General features: G+C 36.6%; 1 protein-coding gene across 3 annotated transcripts in view; it reads left to right on the top strand.

Moving 5' to 3' along the window:
* The first annotated feature begins 2,989 nt into the window (after positions 1-2,989).
* VPS26A (VPS26 retromer complex component A) overlaps positions 2,990-26,713 on the top strand; it is a 33,111-nt gene continuing 9,387 nt past the window's right edge. The window contains exons 1-6 of one of the 3 annotated variants that reach the window (XM_037029170.1): positions 2,990-3,125; positions 8,283-8,432; positions 19,630-19,705; positions 20,679-20,835; positions 21,447-21,611; positions 24,538-24,644. In XM_037029170.1, coding sequence (XP_036885065.1) covers positions 3,123-3,125; positions 8,283-8,432; positions 19,630-19,705; positions 20,679-20,835; positions 21,447-21,611; positions 24,538-24,644 — 658 coding nt within the window. In that variant the 5' untranslated portion in view covers positions 2,990-3,122. Of the gene's footprint in view, positions 3,126-3,326; positions 3,470-8,282; positions 8,433-19,629; positions 19,706-20,678; positions 20,836-21,446; positions 21,612-24,537; positions 24,645-26,713 lie in introns of those variants that run through there. The other 2 variants (XM_037029169.1, XM_037029171.1) reach the window with 2 other exon arrangements.

The following is a 26,713-nucleotide window of genomic DNA, read 5'->3' as shown; positions in this document are numbered from 1 at the left end:
CCTCTTTTTTATTCCTAATATTGTTAATTTGTGTTTTTTTCCTTATTTTCTTAATCAATTGCTAGGGGCTTATTAATTATATTAACCTTTTCAAAGAACAAACTTGGATTTCTTCATTTCCTGTGTTTGTCTATTTTCTATTCTATTGACTTTTGTTCTTCATTTTTCCTATCTTCTACTCTTCTTATTAATTTGCTTTTTAAAATTGTGGTTAAAAATACACTACATAATATATACCATCTTAACCATGTTTTAAAAGATTTTACTTATTTTTAGAGAGAGAGGAAGGGAGGGAAAAAGTGAAGAGGAGAAATATCAACGTGGGAGAGAAGCATTGATTAGCTGCCTTTTGCGTGTGCCCTGAATGGGAACCAAACCCGAATCCCAGGTATGTGCCCTGACCAAGAATCAACCTGCAACCCAGACTTGTCCCTGACTGGGAATCTAATCAGCAACATTTTGCTTTGCAGGACAATGCCCAATGCACTGAACTACACTGGTCAAGGCCCATCTTAGCCATTTTTAAGTGCACAGTTCAGAAGCATTAAGTATATTCGCACTGTTGTGAAACAGATCTCCAGAACTTTTTCATCTTGTAAATCTGAAACTATACCCATTGAACAGTAATTCCCCTTTCCTCCTACCCCCAATCTTTGGTAACCACCATTCTACTTTCTATTTCTATGAATTTGACTACTTTAGCTACCTCATACAAATGGAATCATATAGTATTTGTCTTTTCGTGACTGCTTATTTCACTCAGCATAATGTCCTCAAGGTTTGTCTATGTGATAGCATGTGACAGAATTTTCTTCCTTTTTAGATAGAATAATATTTCATTAATCTTTCCATGAACATTTGGTTTGTTTCTACTCCTTGGTGCTATGATAAATGAATGTGAGTGTTCATATGTGCTATAAATATTGAGATCCTCCTGTCAGTTCTTTTGGATATATACACAGAAGTGAGATTGGTGGATCATATGGTAATTATAGTCTCAAATTTTTGAAGAACCTCCATACAGTTTTCCCTACTGGCTGCACCATTTTGCAATCTCACCAGCCATGCATAAGTGTTCCAATTTCTCCACATCCTCACTTTTGCCTATTTTTTTAATAGTAAACATCCTAGTGGATATGATGTGATGTCTCGTGGTTTTTATGTGCATTTTTCTGATGATTAGTAATGTTGAGAATCTTTTCAAGTGTTTGTTAGATATTTGTATATCATTTTTGGAGAAATGTCTGCACAAGTCCTTTGTTTTATCAGGTTATTTGATATTTTGCTACTGAGTTGTATGAGTTCTTTATATATTCTGGATACCTTATCATATGTATGATTTACAAATATTATCTCCCATTCCATAGGTTACTTTTTCACTCTGTTAATCCTTTGAAGCACAAAAGTTTGATGTGTTCCTATTGGTCCCATCTTTGGTTCTCTTGCTTGTGTTTTTGGTCTCATAATAAAGAAATCACTGCCAAGTCCAATGTCATGAAGATTTTCCCCATGTTTTCTTCCAGGAGATTTATAGTGTTAGGTCTTATGTTTAGGACTTTAATCCATTTTTAATTACTTTTGTATAAGACGTAAGAGAAGGGTCCAAATTCATTCTTTCACATGTGAATATCCAGTATTCTCAACACTGTTGAAGAGACTGTTCTTTCCCTATTGAGTCATCATGGCACCTTTACTGAAGATCATTTGGTGAGGGTTTTAAATTTTTTTAATAGACTTCATTTTTTAGAGCAGTTCACAGCAAAACTGAGTAGAAAGAGCAGAGCTCCCATATAACTTCTGCTTTCTCTACATGCTAATATGCTTTTTAAAAGCTTCCTCGCGTGAATTTAGATTACTGATTTTAAATCTTTGTTCTTTACAAATACATGCGTGTAAAGCTATGGGTCTCCCTCTAAACGCTGCTTCGGCTGCATCCCATAAATTGTTGTTGTATTTTCACTATCATTTAAACTATTTTTTGGATATTAAAAATTCCACTGATGTCTCTTTTGACACAGAGGTTTACTTTTGTTGCTTAGTATCTACATGTGAATTCCCTGGCTATCTTTTTACTCCTAATTTAAGTCTATTGAGGTTAGTGACTCTAATTTCAAGACTCTTAAATTTGAGACTTGCTTTATGACCCTGCTTCACAAACTTCATTTTGTTATGATGTATCATTACGGTACACTCAGGCTCTCGCCCCCCCCCCCCCCGCTCTTTTGTTGTGGAGAGTGCACTGTGGTGGTTAAACACTGTTTTGAAATCCTAAAACAGAATTCCATCATCTGGAGGTTCTCCAGCCTGACACTAGAGTGATTAGGATGAGGTTAAAGCCAGAGTACCCTTTGGCAGAATCATTGGAGTTTTGGGGAAGGCTTTCCCCCCTCACGGAATGGCAAGGCGGTACGATTTATCTAAGCGCCTTCTACCTCGGCGTGGATCGTTCACGGTCCATGCACTTTTGGAAGGGACGTATGTGGTACCCCAGATTTTTTCAATTGGTCGCTTCCTTAGAGGCAACAAAGCGAACAAGTTCTCAAAACCCAGAAATTCTCAGAGGTAGCTGGATGGAGTTGGAGAAAGGTGGAGGAATGCCTCATCTCTGGATTAAAGACACCACGAAGCCTAAGGCAGCAGGGCCTTGAGTAACAGCTTCATTTCCCCTCGGGGGCCAGTAACCCACCCGCGGAGAGCACCTCCCGAACAAGCCCTCCCCACTTTCGTCCTTCCCTAGCTACTCAGCAGGGAGGAGGTACCAACCCAAAAGAGCAAAGAAGCCAGTCAGCCAGCAACGGCTCATCACGTGACGGAAAAGAGCGAGAGACCGACCTGGGCCACACAGCCAAGGCCCCTCCCACTTTACGACATCTCAGTGCTCCGCCCCCTACGCCGTAGGGTGGAGCACGAGGCCCCGCCTCCAAGCAACCTCTTTCGCACTATCAGGCTGGCTAGTAGGGCGTGGCAAGAGGCCTGGAAGAGGCCGGTGTGGAGGAAGGGAGGGAAGGAAGGCAGAGGTCACGTGCGGTCGGCGGCCCGAGGTCACGTGATAGTGCGCGGGGGCTGGGAGTTCTCCTGAGAGAGGAGTGAAACCTGGGGGACGCGGTGGCGCGGCTCTGACAATGGTAAGTTCGCGGATACTCGCTAGTTTGCCTCCAGCCCTAGCCCGGGAGCGCGCGGCTGGACGGCCAACGGCGGTCCCGGCGTCACGGAAGGGGTGGCGGAGCGCGGCAGGAGGGCGCAGGCTAGCGGGGCCGGTTAGGCCTGTCAGGCGGGCCCGGCCGGGTCGGGGAAGTGCGGGCGGCACCGTCTCTTCCCTGTCTCCGCCAGGCCGTAGCACTGCGGGCGGCGACGCGCTTTTCGGGCGATGTCGGAGACTCTGCCCGCGTTCCTCAATCGGCTGTGGGGGCCCTGGTTGGTTACTCGGACCTCGCCTCTGCGGGGGCTCGCCGCCGCCTCCCCTTCCAAGGTAGACGGCCCTTCCGCTCTTCCCAGGCAACTTCGGTTTCTTTAACGTGGGACGACTCTTACCCTAGTTCCGGACTCGGAGGAAGAGGACGTGGTCACTGTCTTCCAGAATGTCACTAGCTTGATAAATTCTGTGATTTATTTATTTTTAACCTGGATACGGTGACGTTCTGAGAGTTCCTGGCCCCAGTTGCGCCTGATGTTGACACTTGTAGAATGGAAGAGAAAAAAGAAAAAGACGTTGGAATAGGGGACGTTTTTAACTCGAAGGACCAAGTTCCGTGCCCGCTGGTTTTCGTTTACTTCCCCAAGCTATTTCTAGAAACTTAGCGCTTTGGGTTGTTAAAATGGCCTAGGGAGTAGAGGAACGAAAATCAGAGTATTCTAAACACAGTGGGAATCATAAGCGTGGGCACGATGGCGTTTAACTTTGTGTATGTTGGCAATCTCTGGATTTGATCTCTTTTGGCACATTTTATGGTAGTTTTCGTTTATTCGTTTCAATTAGTAAGCATATCTTGAATGTCTGCTGTGTGCTTTCCATATGCTACCTGCTTTACCAAAGCTCACCGGTTCAGTAAGCTGCATGACACTTTTGGCTTGAGACCAAGCTAGATTTATTTTTAAAAGTTATGTAAAGAGAGACATGTTCATTCTTAAACTTGGAGACTTTTTCCCTTTTATTCAACAAATAATTACTTAGGTATATCCAGGTGCCCTGAGCAAGACTGAAACAGCTATTGCTCTTGTGGTTTACAATCTAGAGGGAGATACACACTTGCGTAATTATTTGTTTAACGTGGAAATTACAGTTATGATAAATATTAAGAAGTGTTGAGGGACCTTGCCTAGTCAGGAGGTAGGGAAGTCTTTAATTGAATGTAATTTGCAAAGAAAACTTTAAAAGGCCCTCCTATTTTTTGCTTGCATTTAAAATAGTTACTTCTGATAAGTTTTTGAATTATGTTCATGAGCAGTTTTATTTTCAAGTTAGTCAAACTAAATTCTAAGGCTTTGTAACCTTGAAATGGGCACACATGTAATGTATGTATGAAAATTTGCTGTTTCATTGCTGGGCATGGGCTAAGTGAGTAAGTTTTGAGAGCCTCCCTTCACTCACCTTGAGGTGCATTTCTTTATATCCATTGGACCTACTGAAATTTCTTCACTGAGAGCTAAAAAGCTTGTCTTTTAATGTAGCTCCATGTAGTTTTGCTAGATGATAATATTCACTTTTGGGTTTAAAAAATAATATGAACAATCTTAAGTTAACCTAAAGTCAGTGATGGGAGGTTTAGGCCATGATTAGGTAAGTAAAAACAACTGCTGTAATGTTTTAATGGTCATATATTTCAGGCTAGTTATTTAAAGTATTGTTCCTGAGAATCTCTTGTTCTAAATGCTTACTTGAAGATATCTTTTCCAGAAAAACTGAGTAGCCTATCACTTTAAAGATCTTAAAACTGCCTTCTGTAATTTGAGCAAAAGTCTATGTTAATGCATCCTAATCTTATTTACAATTTTTATTCTTGTTTTTTTCTCAAGTCTCCACCATCCTAACAGTTCTGTATTTTGTTTTCCTTTACATATGAGATGTATTTAATTTGATGGTGAATAATTAAAAGTTTTAATTTTATGACTTTATATTTGAAATGACAAAATACACATTTTTTACAAGATACACATCTTGAAATAAAAACTTTAAAAGTAGAACTTTACATAGAGGATTTTTCCGTGTTCAACTCCTTTTAGAAGGAAAACAAAAAAGAATTTTTTTTCTCAGTTATTTTTTCTTGTTAAATATAAGACATCCACAATTTTTGGAGGCTTTTAGTAAGACTAATTCATTTTTGATACATTGTAGTGATAAAAACTAGATGTCACCCTGGCTGGTGTAGCTCAGTGGATTGAGCGCTGGCCTGCGAACCAAAGGATCGCGGTTTGATTTCCAGTCAGGGCACATGCCTGGGTTGCAGGCTAGTTCCCAGCAGAGACTGCATGAGAGGCAACCATACATTGATATTTCTCTCCCTCTCTCCTCCCCATCTAAAAATAAATAAATAAAATCTTTAAAAAAAACCCTAGATGTTAATGGAGTGTTAAATTCTCATGGTGTCATTAACTAAACCTTGTAAAAGTGTTATAGTTTACTTCTCAACATGCTATTTTGCATATGTAATACTAGGTTGTTAAAATATCTTCCGATCTCTTCCAATCTTACTACTGGGTTGGCCAAAAAGTCCGTATGTTTTTTTCTGTAAAAATAAAAGACACATTTTTCATTTTCACCAATAACTTGATTGATTTGGATATTTCAAATATGTCGACTATCTCCTGCAAGGTATAACATTGATTGTTCTTAATTAATGTCTTGATTTGGTCGTTACCATCTTCAACTGGCTACCTGACTGGAGCATCATCAAGTGGGAAATCTCCAGCACAAACCTTTGTGTATTAGTTTTGACACTTTCCATCAATCACAGCATCTTCCCCATTCATTGCACAGATCTTTTTTTTTGCATTTCAGTTGTGTTTTTACCTTCCTTGAAATAATAAAGCATAATATCCTGAAAATGTCACTTATTTTCTTCTATCTTCAATATATTTTTTAAATGGCTACACAAAAATTTACCAGTTTTGGTAAGTTTTTTTTAAATGCAGGCTGATAATGACAGCTGCACAATACAATCTAACAAAACTGTTTCAAATGACCTTAAAGGTAACTAAGCACTACTAGAGCCATCTTATGGAAAAAACCAAACAAACATTTTGACCAACCAAATATTTTCATTGTGTTGAAAATTAAGTTTACTTTTAGTTTTTAGGTATGAAATATTTAATGGATACAGAAAATAATAAAATAATAATAAAATAGATAAAAGTAATAAAAGATGCCAGTTTTTACATATTATAAATGTTGTAGAATTTTTAATTCTTATGTATTATGTCAAAATAAGACTTATTGTTTAATTATAATCATGTTATTAGTTAATTGTGAAGTTTTATAAGAAGTCTATTTTACATTTTAATTTGTGTCAATTTTAGAGATTTTACTCATTTATTTTTTAGAGAGGGGAAAGGAGGGAGGAAGAGAGGGAGAGAAACATCAGTGTGTGATTGTCTCTCCCCTACCAGGGACACTGCAGGGACCTGGCCGCAACCCAGGCATATGCCCTAGACCAGGTATTGAACTGGAGACCCTTTGATTCACAGGCCAGCACACAAGCACTGAGCCACACCAGCCAGGGTGGCAATTTTAATATTTATTTTTGATTACTTGAACCTTTTGAATCAGTCTTCAAATTCAAAGTTCAGCTTTATGTGTTTGGGTAGATACCTAGGGTGTAATCGCTGGGTCATAGTATATGTTTATCTTTAATTTTACCAGATAATGCCAACTGTTTTCTAAGCAGGTGTTTCAATTTATACTGTCACCAGCACATTGAAGGATTTTAAACAGAATGATCAGATTTATGTTTTTAAGAGATCACTCTGGTTGTTAGGGCAGAGTAAGAAGGGATGTAGGATAATAGAATAGGAGACTGTTCTCTGTAGATACTTATTTTATTTTATTTATTATTAGAGAGAGGGGAAGGGAGGGAGAAAAAGAGGGAGAGAAACATTGATCAGTTGCCTCATGCACACAACCCAACCTGGTTACCCAGGTATGTGACCTGACCAGGAATTCAACCAGTGACCTTTCTCTTTGCTGGATGACACCCAACTACACTGGTCAGGACTGTACATTTTTTTTTAATACTAGAAAATAAGCTTTTGTTCATGGCAATAATTCACAACTGTATCTGATATTGGAATTACTAATAGATTTTGTATTACTAATATGCTTTGGCATTCATAGGCAGTTTGTCTCTTACAGTTCGGTCATTTTTAGGATTTACAGAACAAGGCTTATACATTTTCTTTGTAAAAATTCACAGAAATTTAATTATTCTCTCCCATTAGAGTGAGTTTTATTCCAAGGGCTTACACGTCCTATTCAGACCTATATAGCAGTAGATTTTATAGGAAATAGTACATTGTAATAATTCATTTGGATTTGTACAAGCAGTTTGGATTTATGAGTTCTGATATATTGAAAGGAACTTACAGAAGTATAACTAAAGGTAACTTTTCAAATCCAGATGTTAAGAATTAGTTTTTTATGCCCAGACTGGTTGTAGCTCAGTGGATTGAACAAGGGCTTGTGAAGCAAGGGGTTGCTGGTTCGATTTCCAGTTGGGGCACATACCTGGGTTGTGTGCCAGGCCCCCAGTTGGGGGGCATGCGAGAGGCAACCACACACTGATGTTTCTCTCCCTCTCTAAAAAAAAAGAAGAAGAAGAAAAAAGAAAATTATTTTTTATTTCAGGTATAAATAAAAAATTTGTTGTATTTGCTTACAGTATATTGCTCTGTATAATGCACACTTTCTTGCTCAAATTTTTGAGGGAAAATAAGGATGTGCATTATACACAGGTATAATGAATACATACTGTGGGTATAATAATCTGGTGTGTGATGCGCACAAAAACATAGATGAACATTATACATGGCAAAAATGGTATTTATAGTAGTTACCTATAGAAATGATTGAAATTATAGCATGTTTAACATTGTGTGGTTTTGGTTTTTTTAATAAAAATCAACATGAATTTATCCTCTTAAGTGTACAGTATTAACTGTAAATTTAAGTTATTTCCTGTGAATTCACAGATTTGCAGACTCTTTAACTGTAGGTCATAGGTAATTAAACTTGAATTACCAAACAGTGATTGACAAAACATGACCATTATGAGCATTTTTCTTTATTTCAGAGTTTTCTTGGTGGCTTTTTTGGTCCCATTTGTGAGATCGACGTTGTCCTTAATGATGGGGAAACCAGGAAAATGGCAGAAATGAAAACCGAAGATGGCAAAGTAGAAAAACACTATCTTTTCTATGATGGAGAATCTGTTTCAGGAAAGGTAAATTTTTGTTTATAGGATACTAGAATTAGTCATCAAAGTGGTCTGTGCTGTTTCTGAACTTGAATGATTTTATTGGAGATGGAATTCTTTTAGCTAAAATTCTTGATTCATTAGAACATTTGCAGGAAAGATTCTTTTTTAAAAAATTTTATTTATATTTTTAGAGAAGGGGGAAGGGAGCAAGAAAGAGAGAGGAAGAAACATTGGTGTGATAAACATTGCAGCAACCCAGGCATTGTGCTCTGACTGGGAATTGAACTGGCAGCCTTTTGCTTTGCAGGATGATGCTCAGCCAACTGAGCCACACCAGTCAGGGCTATAGGAAAGATTCTTAAACTGAAAGGGTTACAGGGGCAGAGTCCAAATTAAATTGTATGCAAAATTTTGTGTGTTTGTGACTATCTGCTTCAGACAGTTTCTCCAGTGGGGCTGCAATCCATGCAAAGTTTATTTCTTCTGTAACATAAAGTTGAGTTACAGAGATTAAGGATAATTCTCTAGTATACCTTTCTGAAAGTTTCTTTCTTATTCTTTGTAGCTTATCTTTCTGTACTACTGCCATTGCATCTCTCATTTCTTTGTACCCTGTAGAGGACTCAAGTACATTTAGAATGTGTCTCTACATGGTCAGATACATTTATGATACCTTCTATGTTTCACTTTCTCTCCTTTTCCTTATCAAATTATATATGAGAGAGATTCTTATACTTCAGGCAATATGATCACTATTCATTAGTCTGTGATACTGAGGAATGGTCATACCATAGACAAAATCAAGCTGTAAAGCATTTGAAATAGTTTTTTTAAGGTAACATATGAGAGGTTTTTTTCCCTGCTTGTTAAAGTAATAACAAACACATGTTGGTATGGAAAATAGCTATAATCCCATCATATGGAAAGACTTCACTGTTAAAATTTGGGTGCATTTCTGCATCAATTAATGTTTATGTGAAGATAGTATATTAAGCATACTTTCCCCTATTATTGGATATTTAAGTAGTTTTTATTTTTCAGATGACTTGTATAATCTGTCACAATTGTAATACATCTATATATGTAAATTTTCCTCTAAATTTCTGTAGAATAAGTTAATAGAATGAATCCCTGGAAGTGAGTTTTTGGACCAGAAGATGTGAACATTTGAAGGGTGTTGACATATATTAATCTAGAAAATTTGCATCAAATCACATATCCATTATAATGTCTTTTTTCACCCAGAGGAACATTGAATATGATCACTTTTTAATCTTTGCTATTGTGATAGGTAAATGATATTATTCTTATAATTCTCATTTGTTTGGTTAGTATTAGGGATAGGTTTAACTTAGGTGTATTAGCCATCTTACTGCATTGGCTATTCTGGCCCTTTGCCAAATTACTTCTATTGCCAATTAGCATTATATCTGAAATAAATATTTAGGTTTTCAACTTTAGTTTTCTGGTACTCTTCCTTTAAAAAGAGAGAGGCAGAGAAGAGGCTTAAAAAGAGCAGAAAAAATTATCAAAAGGATGGAACATGTCAAATAAAAGAAGAGTAAATGAAATGGTGTTTGGTCTATAGAAAAGAAGACATTCATGTGGTGGGGTTGGAAGGGTAGGGATACCAGTATAGTACCAGTCTGGTCTTTCTAAGGAAATCTTGAACCTGCTAATACCTCAAATATTTAATTTATAGACATGACAAGTAAATATCTCTACTGCTAGGTTAAAAGCTTTTGAAGATCCAGGAAGTCAGTGTGTGCTTGTGTATTCTCTGTAAAGTATAGTTTATTTATATAATAGACTCTCACTGAATATTTGACTTGTTTATTTACAGTTTTTTAAGTCTAGTAGGGAACATTCTGTCTGTTTTAAAGTAATCTTATGTCATCTATGCCAATTAGGCTGATGTTTATGGAATAAATGAAGGAAGAAGAGAATACTTAAGGAAATACAGCTACCTCAGTATGGTTTTTAAAAGAACAGCTGGCATTCAAATTACATTTTGGGGATTGTATGTAAGCCTAATCAATAACTACTGAGTACATTAAAAAAAATGACAAACCTCTTACAGGTAAATATTTTGCTCAAAGGATATTATATCTGGAATTTGATTATTTATTCACCTGAGATTTTTTTCATTTTTAACTTTTTTATTATTAAATAAAACATATAAAAAACCACAGGAAAAAACATTATGTAAAGCATACAAGTATTTTCTTATAATGACCATTCAAGTCAAGAAGAACTTTGCCAGCTACCTCATACGTTTCATCCCAAGCACAGCTTCTTCCCCTCAAAAGCAACCACTTTGCCGACTTTTAAAATAATAAACTATGTTTCTTAATTGTTTAGTCTTGCTCCTTTAAAACAAATTTATGTGGCATTTAAATCTCTTTTAATCTCAGGTTCCTTCTTCATGCCTTTCTTTATAATTCATTGTTGAAGAACCTGGGCCATTTGAACTGTAGAGTTCTCTATAGTTGCATACTCATGGTGTAGTTATTGCCTGTTAATTGGTAGCTGGATCCAGAGGCTTGATCATATTCAAGTTTGATTCTTTTGGCAAGAATACAGGTGATGGTGTGTTTTTTTCATCAGGGGGTATGGGATGTCTAGTTTTCTGTTTTTCTATTTTCTTCTTTTTTGCAACTCCTGTGCCTTGTCCTGCATACCTCTAGAACAAGTCATTAAGTATGATTTATGAGCACTTTGAAAGTTTTACAGAAAAAGACGAAAACAAGCATTGGTTATCACTGAACCAGCATGGGTCATTAGGAACATGTCTTACCACACCAGCCTGGAGTTGCTGAAATGTCTGGGTATAGAATTGGGAGATTTAGCCTTGACTTAACCACTGTCTTAGTAGATAACTCTGGGTAGTCATTTAACTTTCTGGATCTCATTTGTAGATTGAGAAGGCTGGACTGAATCATTATTGGTTTCCAAACCAATTCTCTGCTTGAAAATCCTTCATATATTAGATAAAATCTTGGAGACCTGGGAGGTCTGACATCCCACCCAAAGCAAGAAAAAATTCCACTGAACCACACCAGCCAGAGCAGAAATTTTCTTTTTAAAAAAATAGCCTTATTGAGTTATAATTCATGTCACAAAATCCACTGTATTGAAGTGTACAATTCAATGATTTTTACTACATTTGCAGAGTTGTGCAACCATCACCACTATCTAATTCTATAACATTTTCATCACTCCCCCAAAAAACCATACCATTTGCAATCACTTCCTTAGTGCCATAGGCTGATTATGTGTGTTCTCCAAAGATTCATGTATTTAAACCTAATAACCAATATGATGGTATTTGGAAATGGGGACTTTGGGAGATAATTAGGTCATGATGGCAGAGTCCTCATGAATGGGATTTGTGCCCTTATAAAGACTCCCAAGAAACCCCATGCACTTTCTGCCACATGAGGACATGGTGAGAAGACAGCCATCTATGAACCACAAGGCAAGCTCTCACCAGAAACGAAATCTGTGGGTGCCTTGATCTTGTACTTCCCAGCCTTCAAACTGTGAGCAAGAATTTTCTGTTGTTTATAAGCCACCTGGTCTATGGTATTTTGTTACAGCAGTCCAAATGGACTGAGACACCTATTAACCAACCACTAAGGTACAAATCTGTTTTCTTTTACTATAAATTTGCCTATCTGGGACATTTCATGTAAATAAAATCATTATGTGTATCTAGCTCCTTTTATGATGTTTTCAATCTTCATATCTTTAAAATTTTTTCGTAAAATATATGTATAAAATAAAATTTGCCATTTTTATCATTTTTAAGTATACGATTTGGTGGTGTTAATTAAATTCACAATTTTGTACAACCATCACCACTGTTCCCAGCATTAGTTTCTCAATTCGAACAAAACTTTGTACTTATTAAGGAATAACTACCCATTTCTCTTTTCTCTCAGTCTCAGGATATCTCTGATCTACTTTATTTTTCTGTAAGTTTGCCTGTTCTAAACATTTCATATAAGTGGTCATACAAGATTTGTCCATTTGTGCCTGCCTTATTTTATTTACCATAATGTTTTCAAGGTTCATTCATGTTGTAGCATGTATCAAAACATTTTCACTGAATGAAAATTCTAATATATAATCATGTGATATGTGGCTATGCCACATTCCTTGTTTCATTGATCAGTAAGAACATTTGGGTTTTTACTTCTTGGCTCTTATGAATAATGTACTTTTGTGAACAAGTTTTGTGTGAATATGTGTTTTCATTTCTCTTGAATGTACACCTTGGAGTCTAACTGCTGGGCCATATGTTAACTCTAACTTTTAGAGGACCTGCCACGCTTTTCCAAAGCAGTTGCACTTTGCACTCTCCCCAGCAATTTTTTAAGGTTTCAGTTTCTCCCATTTTTGACAATGTTTATGATTGCCTATTTTTTGTTATGGCCATCTTGGTCGGTATGCAGTAGGGTCTCTATGGTTTTGATTCGCATTTCCCTAGTGACTAATTATATTGAGCAGCTTATTGTTTGCTTATTGCTGTTTGTATATCATCTTTGGAGAAGAGTCTATTCTTATTCTTCGACCTTTTTTTCATTGAATTATTTGTCTTCTTGTTTTGTGTTATATATGTATGTATGTATGTATTCAAACTGTTATTGGGATGTTTCCCCACTTGGCTTGATTCAGGTGCCTTTAGTGCTCCTTCCTTCTCTAAGCCTTGCTTTTCCTTCTGGAGGACAGGTGAGCAGTCAACACACAAAACTGTTTGCGCATGGCCAAAGATAGTGGTGATTTTATAGCATCCTGGGCATCTCACATCCATGAAGTAGGAATTGGGGCTCTGCACCAGGTGCTTCTTGTGTGCTTCTTTTTCTCTTCTGGAGAGAGGTGAAGGAGATCCTTAGTGAGAGGTTCTTCTTGTGGGGAGGTCATCATCGCTGGAAAGGTGTCTTTGTTGACTTGTCAAGTTCTTCATATAATTTGAATACTAGTCCTTTATCAGTTATGTTTTACAAATATTTTCATTCTATGAGTTGCCTCTTTCATTTGAAGCACTAAAGTTTTACATTTTGATGAAATACAGTTTTTTTTTGCCTTTGCTGTTTGTGCTTTTGGTGTCATCTAAGAAAACACTGCCTACCCAAGGAAATGAAGATTTACACCTATCTTTCCTTCTAAGACTTTTGTAATTGTAGCTTGTACATTTAGGTTTTTGATCCATTTTGTGTAATATTTGTATATGGTATAAGGTAGGGATCCAGACTTCTGGCCAAGACAGAGGCATAGGTGGAAACACTGTACCTCCTTGCACAACCAAATTTAAGGACAACAAAGATTTAGAAACAAAACCACATCCAGAACAGACAGAAAATTGAACTGTACTGAAGTCCAACAATGAACCATTCATCCAGACCAGTAAGAGGGGCAGGGTCCACGGCCGGTGGAGAGGGGTCTGGGCAGGAAGAGGCGGTCGTTAGCAGAACCGGGTGCGGGGACGATTCGAGCAAACCCAGTGAGGCATGCAAGATGGTTGGCTGACCATGGACACACATTGGAGCACAGATAAACCAGGCAAAAAAAGGGCAGTGAGACAGACTGCAACCCAGGGCCCCAGCAAGGAGAAATAAAACCTAAAAGCACTGATTGGAAAAACTTTGGGGGGTTGAGGTGCTGGGAGAGGCTCCCAGCCTCACAGGAGAGTTTGTTGGAGAGACCCACAGGGTCCTAGAGTGTACAGAAGCCCACCCACCCAGGAACGAGCAACAGAGGGCCCAATTTACTTGTGGGAAGCAGTAGAGGGGACTGAAATCCAAAAGAGAGTGGAACAAGTGCCATTGCTCCCTCTCTGACCCTGCCACCCCATACAGTGTCACAATCCAGCAACTGGGTTGCCCTGCCCTGGTGAGCACCTGAGGCTCTGCCTCTCATACATAACGGGTGCAACCTGACCAAAAAATTATGGCTCAATTGGAACAGATAAGCCCCAGAGCCAATACTTTTAAGCAACCAAGAGGCAGCCAACCTATCAGATGCACAGTCCAAAACACTGATGATCAGGATGCTCACAGAACTGGTTGATTTCGGCCGCAAATTACATGAAAAAATGAAGGCTACACTAAGTGAAATGAAGCAAAATGCAAAGGGAACCAATAGTGATGGAAAGAAAACTGGGACTCAAATCAATGGAGTGAACCAGAAGGAAGAAAGAAACAACCAAACAGAAAAGAACGAAGAAACAAGAATTCAAAAACATGAGGAGAAGCTTAGGAACCTCCAGGACATGTTTAAATGTTCCAACATCCAAATTATAGGGGTATCAGAAGGGGAAGAGGAAGAGCAACAAGTGGAAAATTTATTTGAACAAATAATGAAGGAGAACTTTCCCAATCTGGCAAAGGAAATAGACTTCCAGGAAGTCCAGGAAGCTCAGAGAGTCCCAAAGAAGTTGGATCCAAGGAGGAACACACCAAGGCACATCATAATTACATTAGCCAAGATTAAAATGAAGGAGAGAATCCTAGAAGCAGCAAGAGATACGGGACAGTCACCTACAAAGGAGTTCCCATTAGACTGTCAGCTGATTTCTCAAAAGAGACCTTCCAGGCAAGAAGGGGCTGGAAAGAAGTATTCCAAGTCCTGAAATCCAAAGACCTACATCCAAGATTGCTCTATCCAGCAAAGCTTTCATTTAGAATGGAGGGGCAGGTAAAGTGCTTCTCAGATAAGGTCAAGTTCAAGGAGTTCCTCATCACCAAGCCCTTATTATATGAAATAAGGGACTTACTTAAGTTAAGGGGACTTACCTAAGAAAAAGATAAAAAGTATGAACAGTAAAATGACAGCAAACTCACAGCAAACAACCACACCTAAAACAAAAGCAAACTAAGCAGACAGAGCAGGAGCAGAGCCACAGAAATGGAGATCACATGGAGGGTTTGCAACAGGGGAGTGGGAGGAGGAGGTTGGGGAAAAGGTACAGAGAATAAGTAGCATAGACAGTGGGGAGAAAATAGGGGGAGGGCAAGAGTGGTGTGGGAAATGTGGAAGCTAAAGAACTTATACATGGACATGAATGAAAGGGAGGGGTGTGCAGGGTGGAGGGGAATGAAGCGGGGGAAATGGGACAAGTGTAATGGCATAATCAATAAAATATATTTTTTAAAAAAGGTAGGGATCCAGCTTCATTCTTTTGTGTGTTGTTATTTATTGTTCCAGCACTATTTGTTGAATATTCTTTCCATATTGATTTGTCTTGGGACTATTGTAGCACACACATTTTAGAGTTAAATTTAATTGCTCTTTGTCATAAATGTTTCGGAGAGTTTTTGAGGCATTCCTTAAGACAATTGGAAATATTTAGATTATCACAAGATAAATAGGGAATTTTAAAAAGCTACTCAGATTCTTTTTATCCTTAGAATATTTACTGCTTTTGCTCATGTGACAAGTCCTCCTTGAGTCTACAACAGTTGGACTGTATTATTGTACCATCTGGGTAATTTGAGAGAGTTTTGGTGACTATGTGATTAATTATTGAGGTACATTTTTTTTGAATTGTGAAAACATCTTTTGGGTCCAGCCATGCCCTTTCAAGAAAGAGAATAAGGAAGGTTTCTCTTTTCCTCTTTGACAAACTGTTCATTGAATTTTGTGTCAGTGTGGGATGTCTCCTAGTGTATCCCGGAACCCTCGGGAAGTCCGAGGTGGTGAAGTGGCAGTGGTGATGAGTAAATTGTCTTGAAGTGATGGTACCAGGACCTAGCCACTTACAGTGAACTCTGCATCTATTCCTTATGGGAAAAGTGAACAAAGCCTGAGATTTTAGTTTAGATCTTCAAGCAAGGAATAATTACTGTAGTATCTCATGTCAACATGATATGGACCATATTCTTCCAGCAGCATTTGGAAGCTAATCTTGGATAACCACAATCTCCAGCAACAGTAATGTACAGACATCTTGGTGTCCACTGTAAATGGCCCTATAATTGGCATGTAATATACTGAAATGTATTTGACTTAATATAATATAGATGAATTTTACCCCTTAAAAGCTTTGAGATTGGTTTGTTAGAGCTGTTTTCATGGCCTTTTAAATATATGTACATAGCCTCAAGTTTCTATACTGTAATTAGTTATTAATAGCAAAAGGAAAAATAGTAACTTTAAATTGGAGAAACCTGAAGGGTCACCTTGACCAAGTTATCAAAGTGAACATCACCAATATTAGAACAAAGTGTTGTCATGTGCTTCCTAACAGGATACACTGAGAAGGACATGACTTCTCTTCTCTGGCGTTCTTGCCCAAAATGCGTAAGCTGAGTCTGATTGTGATAAAACATCAAACAAACCTAAATTGAGAGACATTCTACAAAGTAACTGACTTGTATTCTTAGAAAAAGAAGGTCAAGAGAGGAAACAACTGAGGAATGTCCTAGATTAAAGGAGACCAAAGAAAAATAACTATATGTAATGTATGATCCTGGATTGGAGCCTTGACAGGAGGAAAAAAGAATATAAAATACATTATTGGGACAGTTGATGGAACTGAATATAGACTATGGAATGTTAACTCTCCTAATTTTGATAATTACAGTATGACTATAAGAGAAAGTCCCATTTCCTTAGCAGGTACATGAAGTGTTTAGGGGTAGCGGGGCATGATGTCTCCAGTTATTCTTAGTTGTGAAAATAAGTCATGTATGTATGCATGCATATGTGTATATATAGAGAAGATGATAAAGCATATGGGACAAAATATAAACACCTGATGGGTCTGAGTGTGGGATTTCTTATGCAGTTTTTGCAACTTTTCTCTCAGCTTGAAATTACATAATTAAAAGTTACAAAAGTGTGACTGAGTTGGTGTTAAAATTCTGTACCAGTTCATGTCATAATTTCATTTATCCTTTGCAGAATAGCTTTTAAGCCAGTATACCTAATTATTCCTTCTTATTCCTTCCTGGAATCTTAAGATTCCAGAATAGTTTGAATTAGGCTTAAAAGCAATTATCTTTTAACATGAGTGGGAATCAAGGACAATTTCAGCATGCAAGCAGTTTGGTGGGAAAACAGAACAACTTTACATTTCTATCTTTTGTGGTTTCAAAGTTTTTTTTTTAAACTGTGAATTTTAAAAATGTCAGATACAGCCACGTTCAAAGATATTATAAACTTGCCAAATAGGCTTTTTTTTAAAGATTTTATTTATTTATCTTTAGAGGGGAAGGGAAGGAGAGAGGGAGAGAAACATCAATGTATGGTTGCCTTTCGTGCGTCCCCTGCTGGGAGTTGGCCTGCAGGGAACTGGCCTGCAACCCAGGCATGTGCCCTGACTGGGAATTGAACCGCGATCGTCTGAGTCGCAGGCCCGCGCTCAATCCACTGAGCTACACCAGCCAGGGCAGACATTTTTTTTAAAGGTTGTATTTATTATTTATCTTTAGAGGGGAAGTGAAGGAGAGAGGGAGAGAAATATCAATGTATGGTTGCCTCTCATGAGTCCCCTGCTGGGAACTGGCCTGCAACCCAGGCATGTGCCCTAACTGGGAATTGAACCCTGATCGTGTGGTTCGCAGGCCTGCGCTCAATCCACTGAGCTACACCAGCCAGGGCCCAAATAGACATTTCTTAAAGTATGCTTTTTTCTATGTGCTTTATTAGTACAAATTAAAAAATAGTTCTAATTACTGCTTGGTATATGAAATAGCTGGGAGTTATGCTTGTTTTATTTGTGGTTCAAACCTGAAATTTAACTTGTTTACTGTGTGTGAAACATATTTAAGTATTACCTTTTTTCCTTATTTTTATGACTTTGAAAATACTATTTGCCTAATACTTAAAAAAATGAAAAAAACCCTTGAGAACTACAAAGAAGAAAACAAAATTACTCATAACCGTACTTTCCAGAATACTCTTAACTGCTGCAAAGAGTATTTCTTTTCTGTAGTTGAAAAAATTATGTAATTGGCATGAGTTGTATATAGTTTGACCATGCTTCTTTCATGTAACATATCATGCACATCTTCCCACATCATTAAAAATTCTTTGACCATATTTTTTAAACTTTAATAATATTTCATTATAATGATGTACCACAATTTAATTATTTACTTATTTCTCTGAGATATTAATTTCAAAGGCAAGTAACTAACACATCCTGGTTACAAATATGGAAGATATAGAAGAGAGATTATTTTAATTTAAATAGTTTGTAACAGAAGTAATTGGGCCTCTTTTTTATTGGTCTTTAATTTCCATTATCTTTTGAGAAGCATTGTTGGAAGGAAAAGCTTTCAACAGTCAAATTACTATTATTTTTTATAGTAAAGCATATGCTTTTTTTGTTTGTTAGCTAAGCCTTAAACATTTGGAATTTTTAAAAAATATTTATTTTTAGAGAGAGGGGAAGGAGGAGGAAAGAATGGAGGGAGACAAACATCAAGCAACTGCCTCGCACTCACCCAACTGGAAACCTGGCCCACACCCAGGCATGTGCCCTGACTGGGAGTTGAACCAGTGACCTTTTGGGTGGCAGGCCGACGTTCAATCCACTGAGTCATACCAGCCAGGGCAAGAATTTTATTTTTAATATGTATGTACTTCACAGATATTTTGTCAAGTTAAAAATTTATAAATTTACAGTTTTCATTTGGCAAATATGAATTCAGGGATTTTGAGATTATGTATTTTGCTTCATAAGTATGTAAGATAAATCACATTCAAAATTTAAATCTTTAAACATTCTGTCTTTAGGATGAGTAGCAGACTCAGGACAAAAATTGCTCTTAAGGTTAGAAATCATAACAATTCAGCCTTGGGTACCAAAATCTGAAAGTGATCTTTTAGGTCAGTTCTTGGAATCAGTGATTTACCTTACGTTAAAATGCTATTGTAGGATTGTTAAACTATTTGACCAGAAAACACATTTGAATAGTTGAAAGTTTTCCCTTTTTTTTTTTGATTGAGTCTTTATAGCTCTCCAGCTATAAGAAGGGTTCCTTCCTAGCAAAGCTTTAAGTATACATGTAATAGGTTCATTAGTAATTGTATATGAGTAAGTTATACATTCTCTGGTGCTATAAAGGTCATCGTGATCTAGGTATGTGGTGGTGTCTCCATTTTCAAAAATAAATACCTGAAATATTTACACATTGCATTCATCTGGAAGGAATCAATTGGTAGGCCCACTCAAAAGATTAACATCTCTTACAATTTCATGTTTTGGCAGGTAAACCTAGCCTTTAAGCAACCTGGAAAGAGGCTAGAGCACCAAGGAATTAGAATTGAATTTGTAGGTCAAATTGGTGAGTTGTAAAATAGTATTACTTTTTTTCTTTGATAATTAGAGGGTTGGATTTGGCACTTAAATAATTGAATTAGAGCTTAGCTTTGTGGAAGGGCTTGATTTTGCATAATAAAAGAGGATTTATTTTATAAACATTAAATTGTGTTTTAATTGTATTAAATGATGTCTGATTCATCCTGCTTTTTATTATTAAAATTAATAATTAAAAATGAAAGTTAACCGGCCTTGAAAAATAATTCAGGTAAATTAGTTGACTCACTGAAATTTCTTCCATCTGCCTACATTTTTTTCACCAGCTTTACTCACAAGTATGTGTCACCTTCATCTGTCACTTTCTAATTACCTATGCCATTTGTCTTTCTAACCTAGCATGTACTTGTAGCCACTCACCTGTCAACAGAAACTTCCATGTGAAAAGGAAAGGCATAATTTCTTCTTGACTTAGATCAACCTCTGTACATTCCATACATATATTCAAAGACATTTTTGATTTCACAGGAGTTTATAAATCTTTTGGTACTGCAGATTCAAAAAATAAAAAATTAGTCTTTATAATGCTGTATACATAGCTAGTTTTAAATCTAGCTTTCTAACTTTTATTGTGCATTCTTAAAGCATCAAACGTGGTATAGGTACATGTTTATTTACATGTCTGCTCTAGATGAGATTTTGCTTGAGGGCCAGATTTTAGTAATTAACTGATAGTTGATTTTAGTTCTTTTGTGTTATTTATATATATATAATTTTATCAAGATAATATATTTGCCTAACTAAAGCAAAAAACACTTTTTGCCTTGAGGGGAGAGGGTTCGAATAATTGCTGGAAATGTGTCTTTTAAAAACAGCTTCCTACTGGGCAAACCCTAATTACATTAAGGAAATTAATTCATTTTTATTTGCTTTGGAGGTAGAAATTTGGGTTTTAATGAAATGATATTAAATATATATTTTTTTTCCTTTTTAAAATCTAGAACTTTTCAATGACAAGAGTAATACTCACGAATTTGTAAACCTAGTGAAAGAACTAGCCTTACCTGGAGAACTGACCCAGAGCAGAAGTTACGATTTTGAATTTATGCAAGTTGAAAAGCCATATGAATCTTACATTGGTGCCAATGTCCGCTTGAGGTATGAATAAGGTGTAATAGAAACTATACAGAGTCAAAACTATAAAATAATAATTATCAGAACTTCTATTATAATTCTGGACTAGAAGACTTAAAGAGTTTTAAAAATTCTGTCAAACGTTTTGTTTTGTCTGGCTAATGGTGATCTGAGGTAATAAGAGCCTTCTATCATTATAGATTTAGGGAACCTTGTTATGAGAAGTTTTAGTCTTACATTTCCTTTGTATGAATTGTCCCTTATATTTTATTTGTTGTGTAAATGGAATTACTCTCTGAATTCATTAGTTTCCCAACAGCTCTCATTTATCATTTACTATGTGGTTAGAATGGTCTAGAGGGATTTGCTCCAGTAGGCCTGATGATAGCACTCCAAATTCATCTGAAAAGTGTCTACACTAGTATTGAAATTGAACTGTGGGGTTTTTTTGTTTTTTGTTTTTGTTTTCTCCTTGTAGGGGCATTTATTTAAAATTAGAACTCCTTCTTGAAGTAAGTTAATTGCAAAAGAGTTCTAGCAACGGGAAAGCTGAGTTAAACAGTTAATGTTTGGTTTTTTAAAACACTGAACTTTATCATAAGAGATTTAACTTGATCTTTCCATTAACTTTGTAGGTATTTTCTTAAAGTGACAATAGTAAGAAGACTGACAGACTTGGTAAAAGAGTATGATCTTATTGTTCACCAACTTGCTACCTACCCTGATGTTAACAACTCTATTAAGATGGAAGTGGGCATTGAAGATTGTCTACACATAGAATTTGAATATAATAAATCAAAGTAAGTACCTTTCACAAACACGTAACTTAAATGTTTGGGGAAAATTAAGAAGTAAGCTTTTTAGGTTTTTGTAAATTGGTCAAAATGAGGGTAGAATTGACATTAACCTGATTTAACAGACCAACAGAATCGCTGAGCTGAAAGAAACTTTAGAAGTTTGTTCTGGTTTCTGACACAGTGCAAGTGCCTTTCATATTCTATCCCAAAGAAGTCTCTGCCTGGTCGTTTTTTGTAGAGCATCTTACCATCTCAGAAGGTAGTTAATCCCTTTTGTCCGTAAAAATTTACTTGACTGGCCTGACATCACTTTAGCTTGGTCATCTTTTTAACACTAAATAAAAACACTTTTTTTTCCTGACAATCAATTAATACATTTTCATTATTAAAAATTTTAATAATGTGGGAGAGTGAAAAGAAGTAAAAATATCACATATTTCCACCTTTATCTATATATAGATAGATAAAGGTGGAATATATATATATATTTAATTAAATGTATATTTATTTAAAGATTTTATTTATTTATCTTTAGAGGGGAAAGGAAAGAGAGGGAGAGAAATATCAGTGTATGGTTGCTTCTCGTGCATCCCCTGCTGGGAACTGGCCTGCAACCCAGGCATGTGCCCTAACTGGGAATCGAACTGCAATCCTCTGGTTTGCAGGCCCACGCTCAATTCACTGAGCTACACCAGCCAGGGCTATATATTTTCTTATTAAAAAAATATTTTTTTTATTTATTTTTAGACAGAGGGGAAGGGAGGGAGAAAAAGAGGGAAAGAAACATCAGTGTGTGGTTGCCTCTTGAGCACCCCCCCACTGGGGACTTGGCCTGCAACCTAGGCATGTGTCCTAACTAGGAATCGAACCAGCAACACTTGGGTTTGCAGGCCGGCGCCCAATCCACTGAGCCACACCATCCAGGGAATATATTTTCTTACATGTCTTTCCATATGGGAGAGGGAGGTATGTATTTTTATATATGTTGTACTTTTACAGAAATGATCTCACTTTTGTTTAGTTTAATGCCTTTATAACTTTATTATGGAAAATTTCAAACATGTTCTAAGGTATGTGAATATTATAATGAATCCTCATATACCCATTGCCTAGCTCCAGATTTGTTTTGTCTGTATTCAGCCTTACACTACCCATAGACAATATAGTAGCAAATTCCAGATGTAAAATATCATTTATAAAAATTATGTATCATTTTAATATAATGACTGTACTGTTATATCTAAAAATATTAATAGTTCCCTAATGTCTTCACATATCCCGTTAATGTTCACATTTCCCTACATTGTTTCATACAGTTTGTTCAGATCAGTATTCAGACAAGATTTGTTCAGATTCAGTGCGTCTAAACACATTGCATTTGGTTGTTTGACTCTTAAATCTCATTTATATGTTTTTCCTGTTATTTTTTTATTAAAGTTTATTTGTTGAAGAAGTGGATGTATACATGCTATTATCCCCTTCCTGTGCACTATTCTGTTATATGACTTCTATTCGTTGTCTCTCCCCAGTTTCTATCACCAAAAAAGTGAAATGCCCGTTTCACTTTTTCACTAGTTTTTTCAATAAAATAAGACATTTTTCATTTTCACCATAATTTCATTGATTCGGATATTTTGAATATGTCAGCTATCTCCCACTATTGGCTTCTGGTGGTTAGAGGCCAGGGTGCTGCTAAACATCCTCCAATGCATAAGACAGCCCCACAGCAAAGAATTATTTGGCCAAAATGTCAATAGTACAAAGAAACTTGCAAACCACTTTTGACATGATCAGTCACAGCACCTTCTGCATACACTGCACGAGTCTTTTGTGTGTGTGTGTTTCAGTTGCATTTTCACCTTTCTTGAAGTAATAAAGCATAATATGCCAAAAATGTTGCTTATCTTCTATCTTCAGTATTAAAATGGCTGCACAAAAATTCATCAGTTTTGATGTGCTTTTTAAAATGCATGCTGATATGACAGCAGTCACAATACAGTCTTAACAAAATTGTTTTGAATTAAGTTAAAGACAACTAAGCACTGCTAGAGCCATCATATGGAAAAAATGAAATGGACTTTTTGACCAACCCTATATATTGTTGGTAAAATTATCAGATAGTTTAGGAGTTTAAAAACTTGAAACTGGGAACCTCCCTTCACAGATCCAAACCTGGGAAGAAGGCTTAAAAAACCTTCTGGGTATTGTGGGAATTCCCAGTTTTATTACCACTTCAAGTTACTGTCTTTGATTATTAGATACTACAGCAACAAACTCAACTAGGAAGTCTCTCTTTGAGTCCAGGTGATTTGTTAGCTACACTATTCTAGCACTTGGAGTTATAATGATATTAAACTCTTGTGTAGAGTTTTTATTGTTCAGAAACAATTCCATACACCAAATGAATATTTCAAGCATAAGAATCTTAACTTTCCATGCTTAAGTTCTTTGGAAACTAAGTTAACTTCTGAGTAAGGACTAACAATCAGGCTGTTTTCCTTCTTAGGTATACTGATAGTCAGGTAAAAGTTTGATTCCTTATTTTTATAGTACAGTCGTTCACTGTATAACGACATTTCATTCAACAACACACCACATAGACCAAAAAAAGTGGTATAACATAAGCCTCAGTGAATAGTGGGCTATACTATCTAGGTTTGTGTAAGTGCACCCTATGATGTTCACATGACAACAAGATTGCCTAATGATGCCTTTCTTAGAACATATTCCCATCATTAAGTGGTGCATACTGTAAATTGATTAATATGTTTTGAAAAAGAGGAACATAAACAATAGAAATAATTATTTTGACTATTCTTAAATAGTTACTAATCTAAAAATGTTCAATAAAGCCTTCAGGGCATATTTCACTCTTTTTCTTTTTTTTTTTTTAACGATGTAGTAAATGAGATATATTCTTTCCCCAAAGGTATCATTTAAAGGATGTGATTGTTGGAAAGATTTACTTCTTATTAGTAAGGATAAAAATCCAACATATGGAGTTACAACTGATCAAAAAAGAGATCACAGGCATTGGTAAGTTGAAACAATATTTGAACGAAAATTCCTGTTTTAGTTGAGATTTTAAAATATTTAAACATAAAATAAATATTCACACTGGGTACTAACTTTGGTACTTAATATTGCTGGCAGTAAGTTACTCGTTTATGTGTTTTAAAAAAGTGACTTTTCAATACAGCAGTTCCTGTGTATCTGTGGAGGATGCATTTTAAGACCCAGAGTGGTTACCTGAAACTGTGCATAATATTGGACTCAGTATATACTTTGTTTTTTTCTGTATATACAAACCTATGGTAAAGTTTAATTTATAAATTAGGCACAACAAGAGAAACAGTAATAATAGTAAAATAAAAGAGCATATTGTAAAATATGCTTTTAATAGTAAAATAAAAGCAGCATGACAAACTCTGTAAGGAAGTTCCTAACTATAAGGGCATTTCCAGTTCCTTATAACCCTGGCTGTTGTCTCTGAGACATGAAATCTGTGGATCCTTGGCCAGGGCAGCCCTTCAGGAGCTCCTTACTAAAGGACTAAGTAAAAGTTAAAGAGCATATTATAATAAAAGCTATGTGAATGGGGTCTCATTCTCTTTCCAAATATCTTTTTTTAAAAGGTATTTAGTTATTTTTAGAGAGAGGGGAAAGGAGAAAGAGAGGGAGAGAAACATCAGTGTGTGATTGCCTCTTGTTCGCCCCCTACTGGAGACCTGGCCTGCAACCCAGGCATGTGCCCTGACTGGGAATTGAACTGGTGATCCTTTGGTTTGCAAGTTGGCACTCTAATGAGACACACCAGCCAGGGCTTCTTTCAAAATATCTTACTGTACTGTACTCACCCTTCTTTTGATCATATGAGAGAATACAATGTCTATATGATGAGATGAAGTGAAGGTGAATGACGTAGGGTTACTTGAACACAAGCCCTGTGACACTGTGACAGTTGATATGATAAATGAGATGGCTGCTATGTGAGGAATAGGCAGCTTATACATCATGGATACACTGGACAAAAGGATGATTCATGCCCAGGCAGAATGGAGCAGGTTGGCAGGATACTCAGAACAGCAAGCAATTTAAAACTTATGAATTGTTTATTTCTGGAATTTTCTAGTTAATATTTTTGGATCATGGTTGACAGCAGGTAATTGAAACCACAAATAAGGGGAGAGAACTACTATAGGTAATGAATTCACATGATTCAGAAATAAAGTATAAGAGACTATACAGTAAAAAGTGTCCTGTTTCTGTATTCCAGCTCACAGGTAATATGTTTATAAGTTTTAAAATCCTTCTAGACTTCCTTTTTATCTGATATCTTATTGAGGCAGCAGTGGTAGCAACTGCTCTTTGAGTTTCCCTGTGGATGACAAGAAGAAAGATGTCAGAAAGTCAGCCAAGAAAGACAAAGACCCAGCGAATAAATCTGAGGGCACAGCCAAACAGAAGAAATGGTCGTCCAAAGGCACATTTGGGGAGAAGCTCAATAACCTAGTCTTTGACAAAGCAGCATGACAAACTCTGTAAGGAAGTTCGTAACTATAAGGGCACTTCCAGTTCCTTATAACCCTGGCTGTTGTCTCTGAGACATGGAAATCTGTGGATCCTTGGCCAGGGCAGCCCTTCAGGAGCTCCTTACTAAAGGACTTACTCAACTAGTTTCAAAGCACAGAGCTCAAGGAATTTACACCAGAAACACCAAAGGTGGGGATGTCCCAGCTGCTGGTGAAGGTGTGTGAACAAAAGGTCCCACAAGCTGTACATTTTGAAAAAGGGACCTTTGTTAAATAAAAAACCTCCTAGAGATTTATGCACATAGGCCCAAGTATCTCAAGTTAAATGGTTACCTACAATACAAACTTGCTTTTTCACTTATATCTTATGGATCTTTTCATATCAACATGTAAGAATGGACACGTCATCTTTTTTTATAGTACTACATTTGGTGTATGTAGTAGAATTTAATCACTCTTATATTGGTGTACATATAGGTTGTTTCCAGTCTTTTGTTATTAAAAAAAATGTTTTAGTTAATCATGTCATTTTGGCCCTGGCTGGTGTGGCTCAGTGGACTGAGTGCCTGCCTG

Source organism: Sturnira hondurensis, unplaced genomic scaffold, assembly GCF_014824575.4.
Source record: "Sturnira hondurensis isolate 20B ecotype Veracruz unplaced genomic scaffold, ASM1482457v3 Scaffold0020237, whole genome shotgun sequence".
In the NCBI taxonomy this organism is placed as follows: domain Eukaryota; kingdom Metazoa; phylum Chordata; class Mammalia; order Chiroptera; family Phyllostomidae; genus Sturnira; species Sturnira hondurensis.
This window is presented reverse-complemented; position numbering and strand designations above follow the sequence as displayed.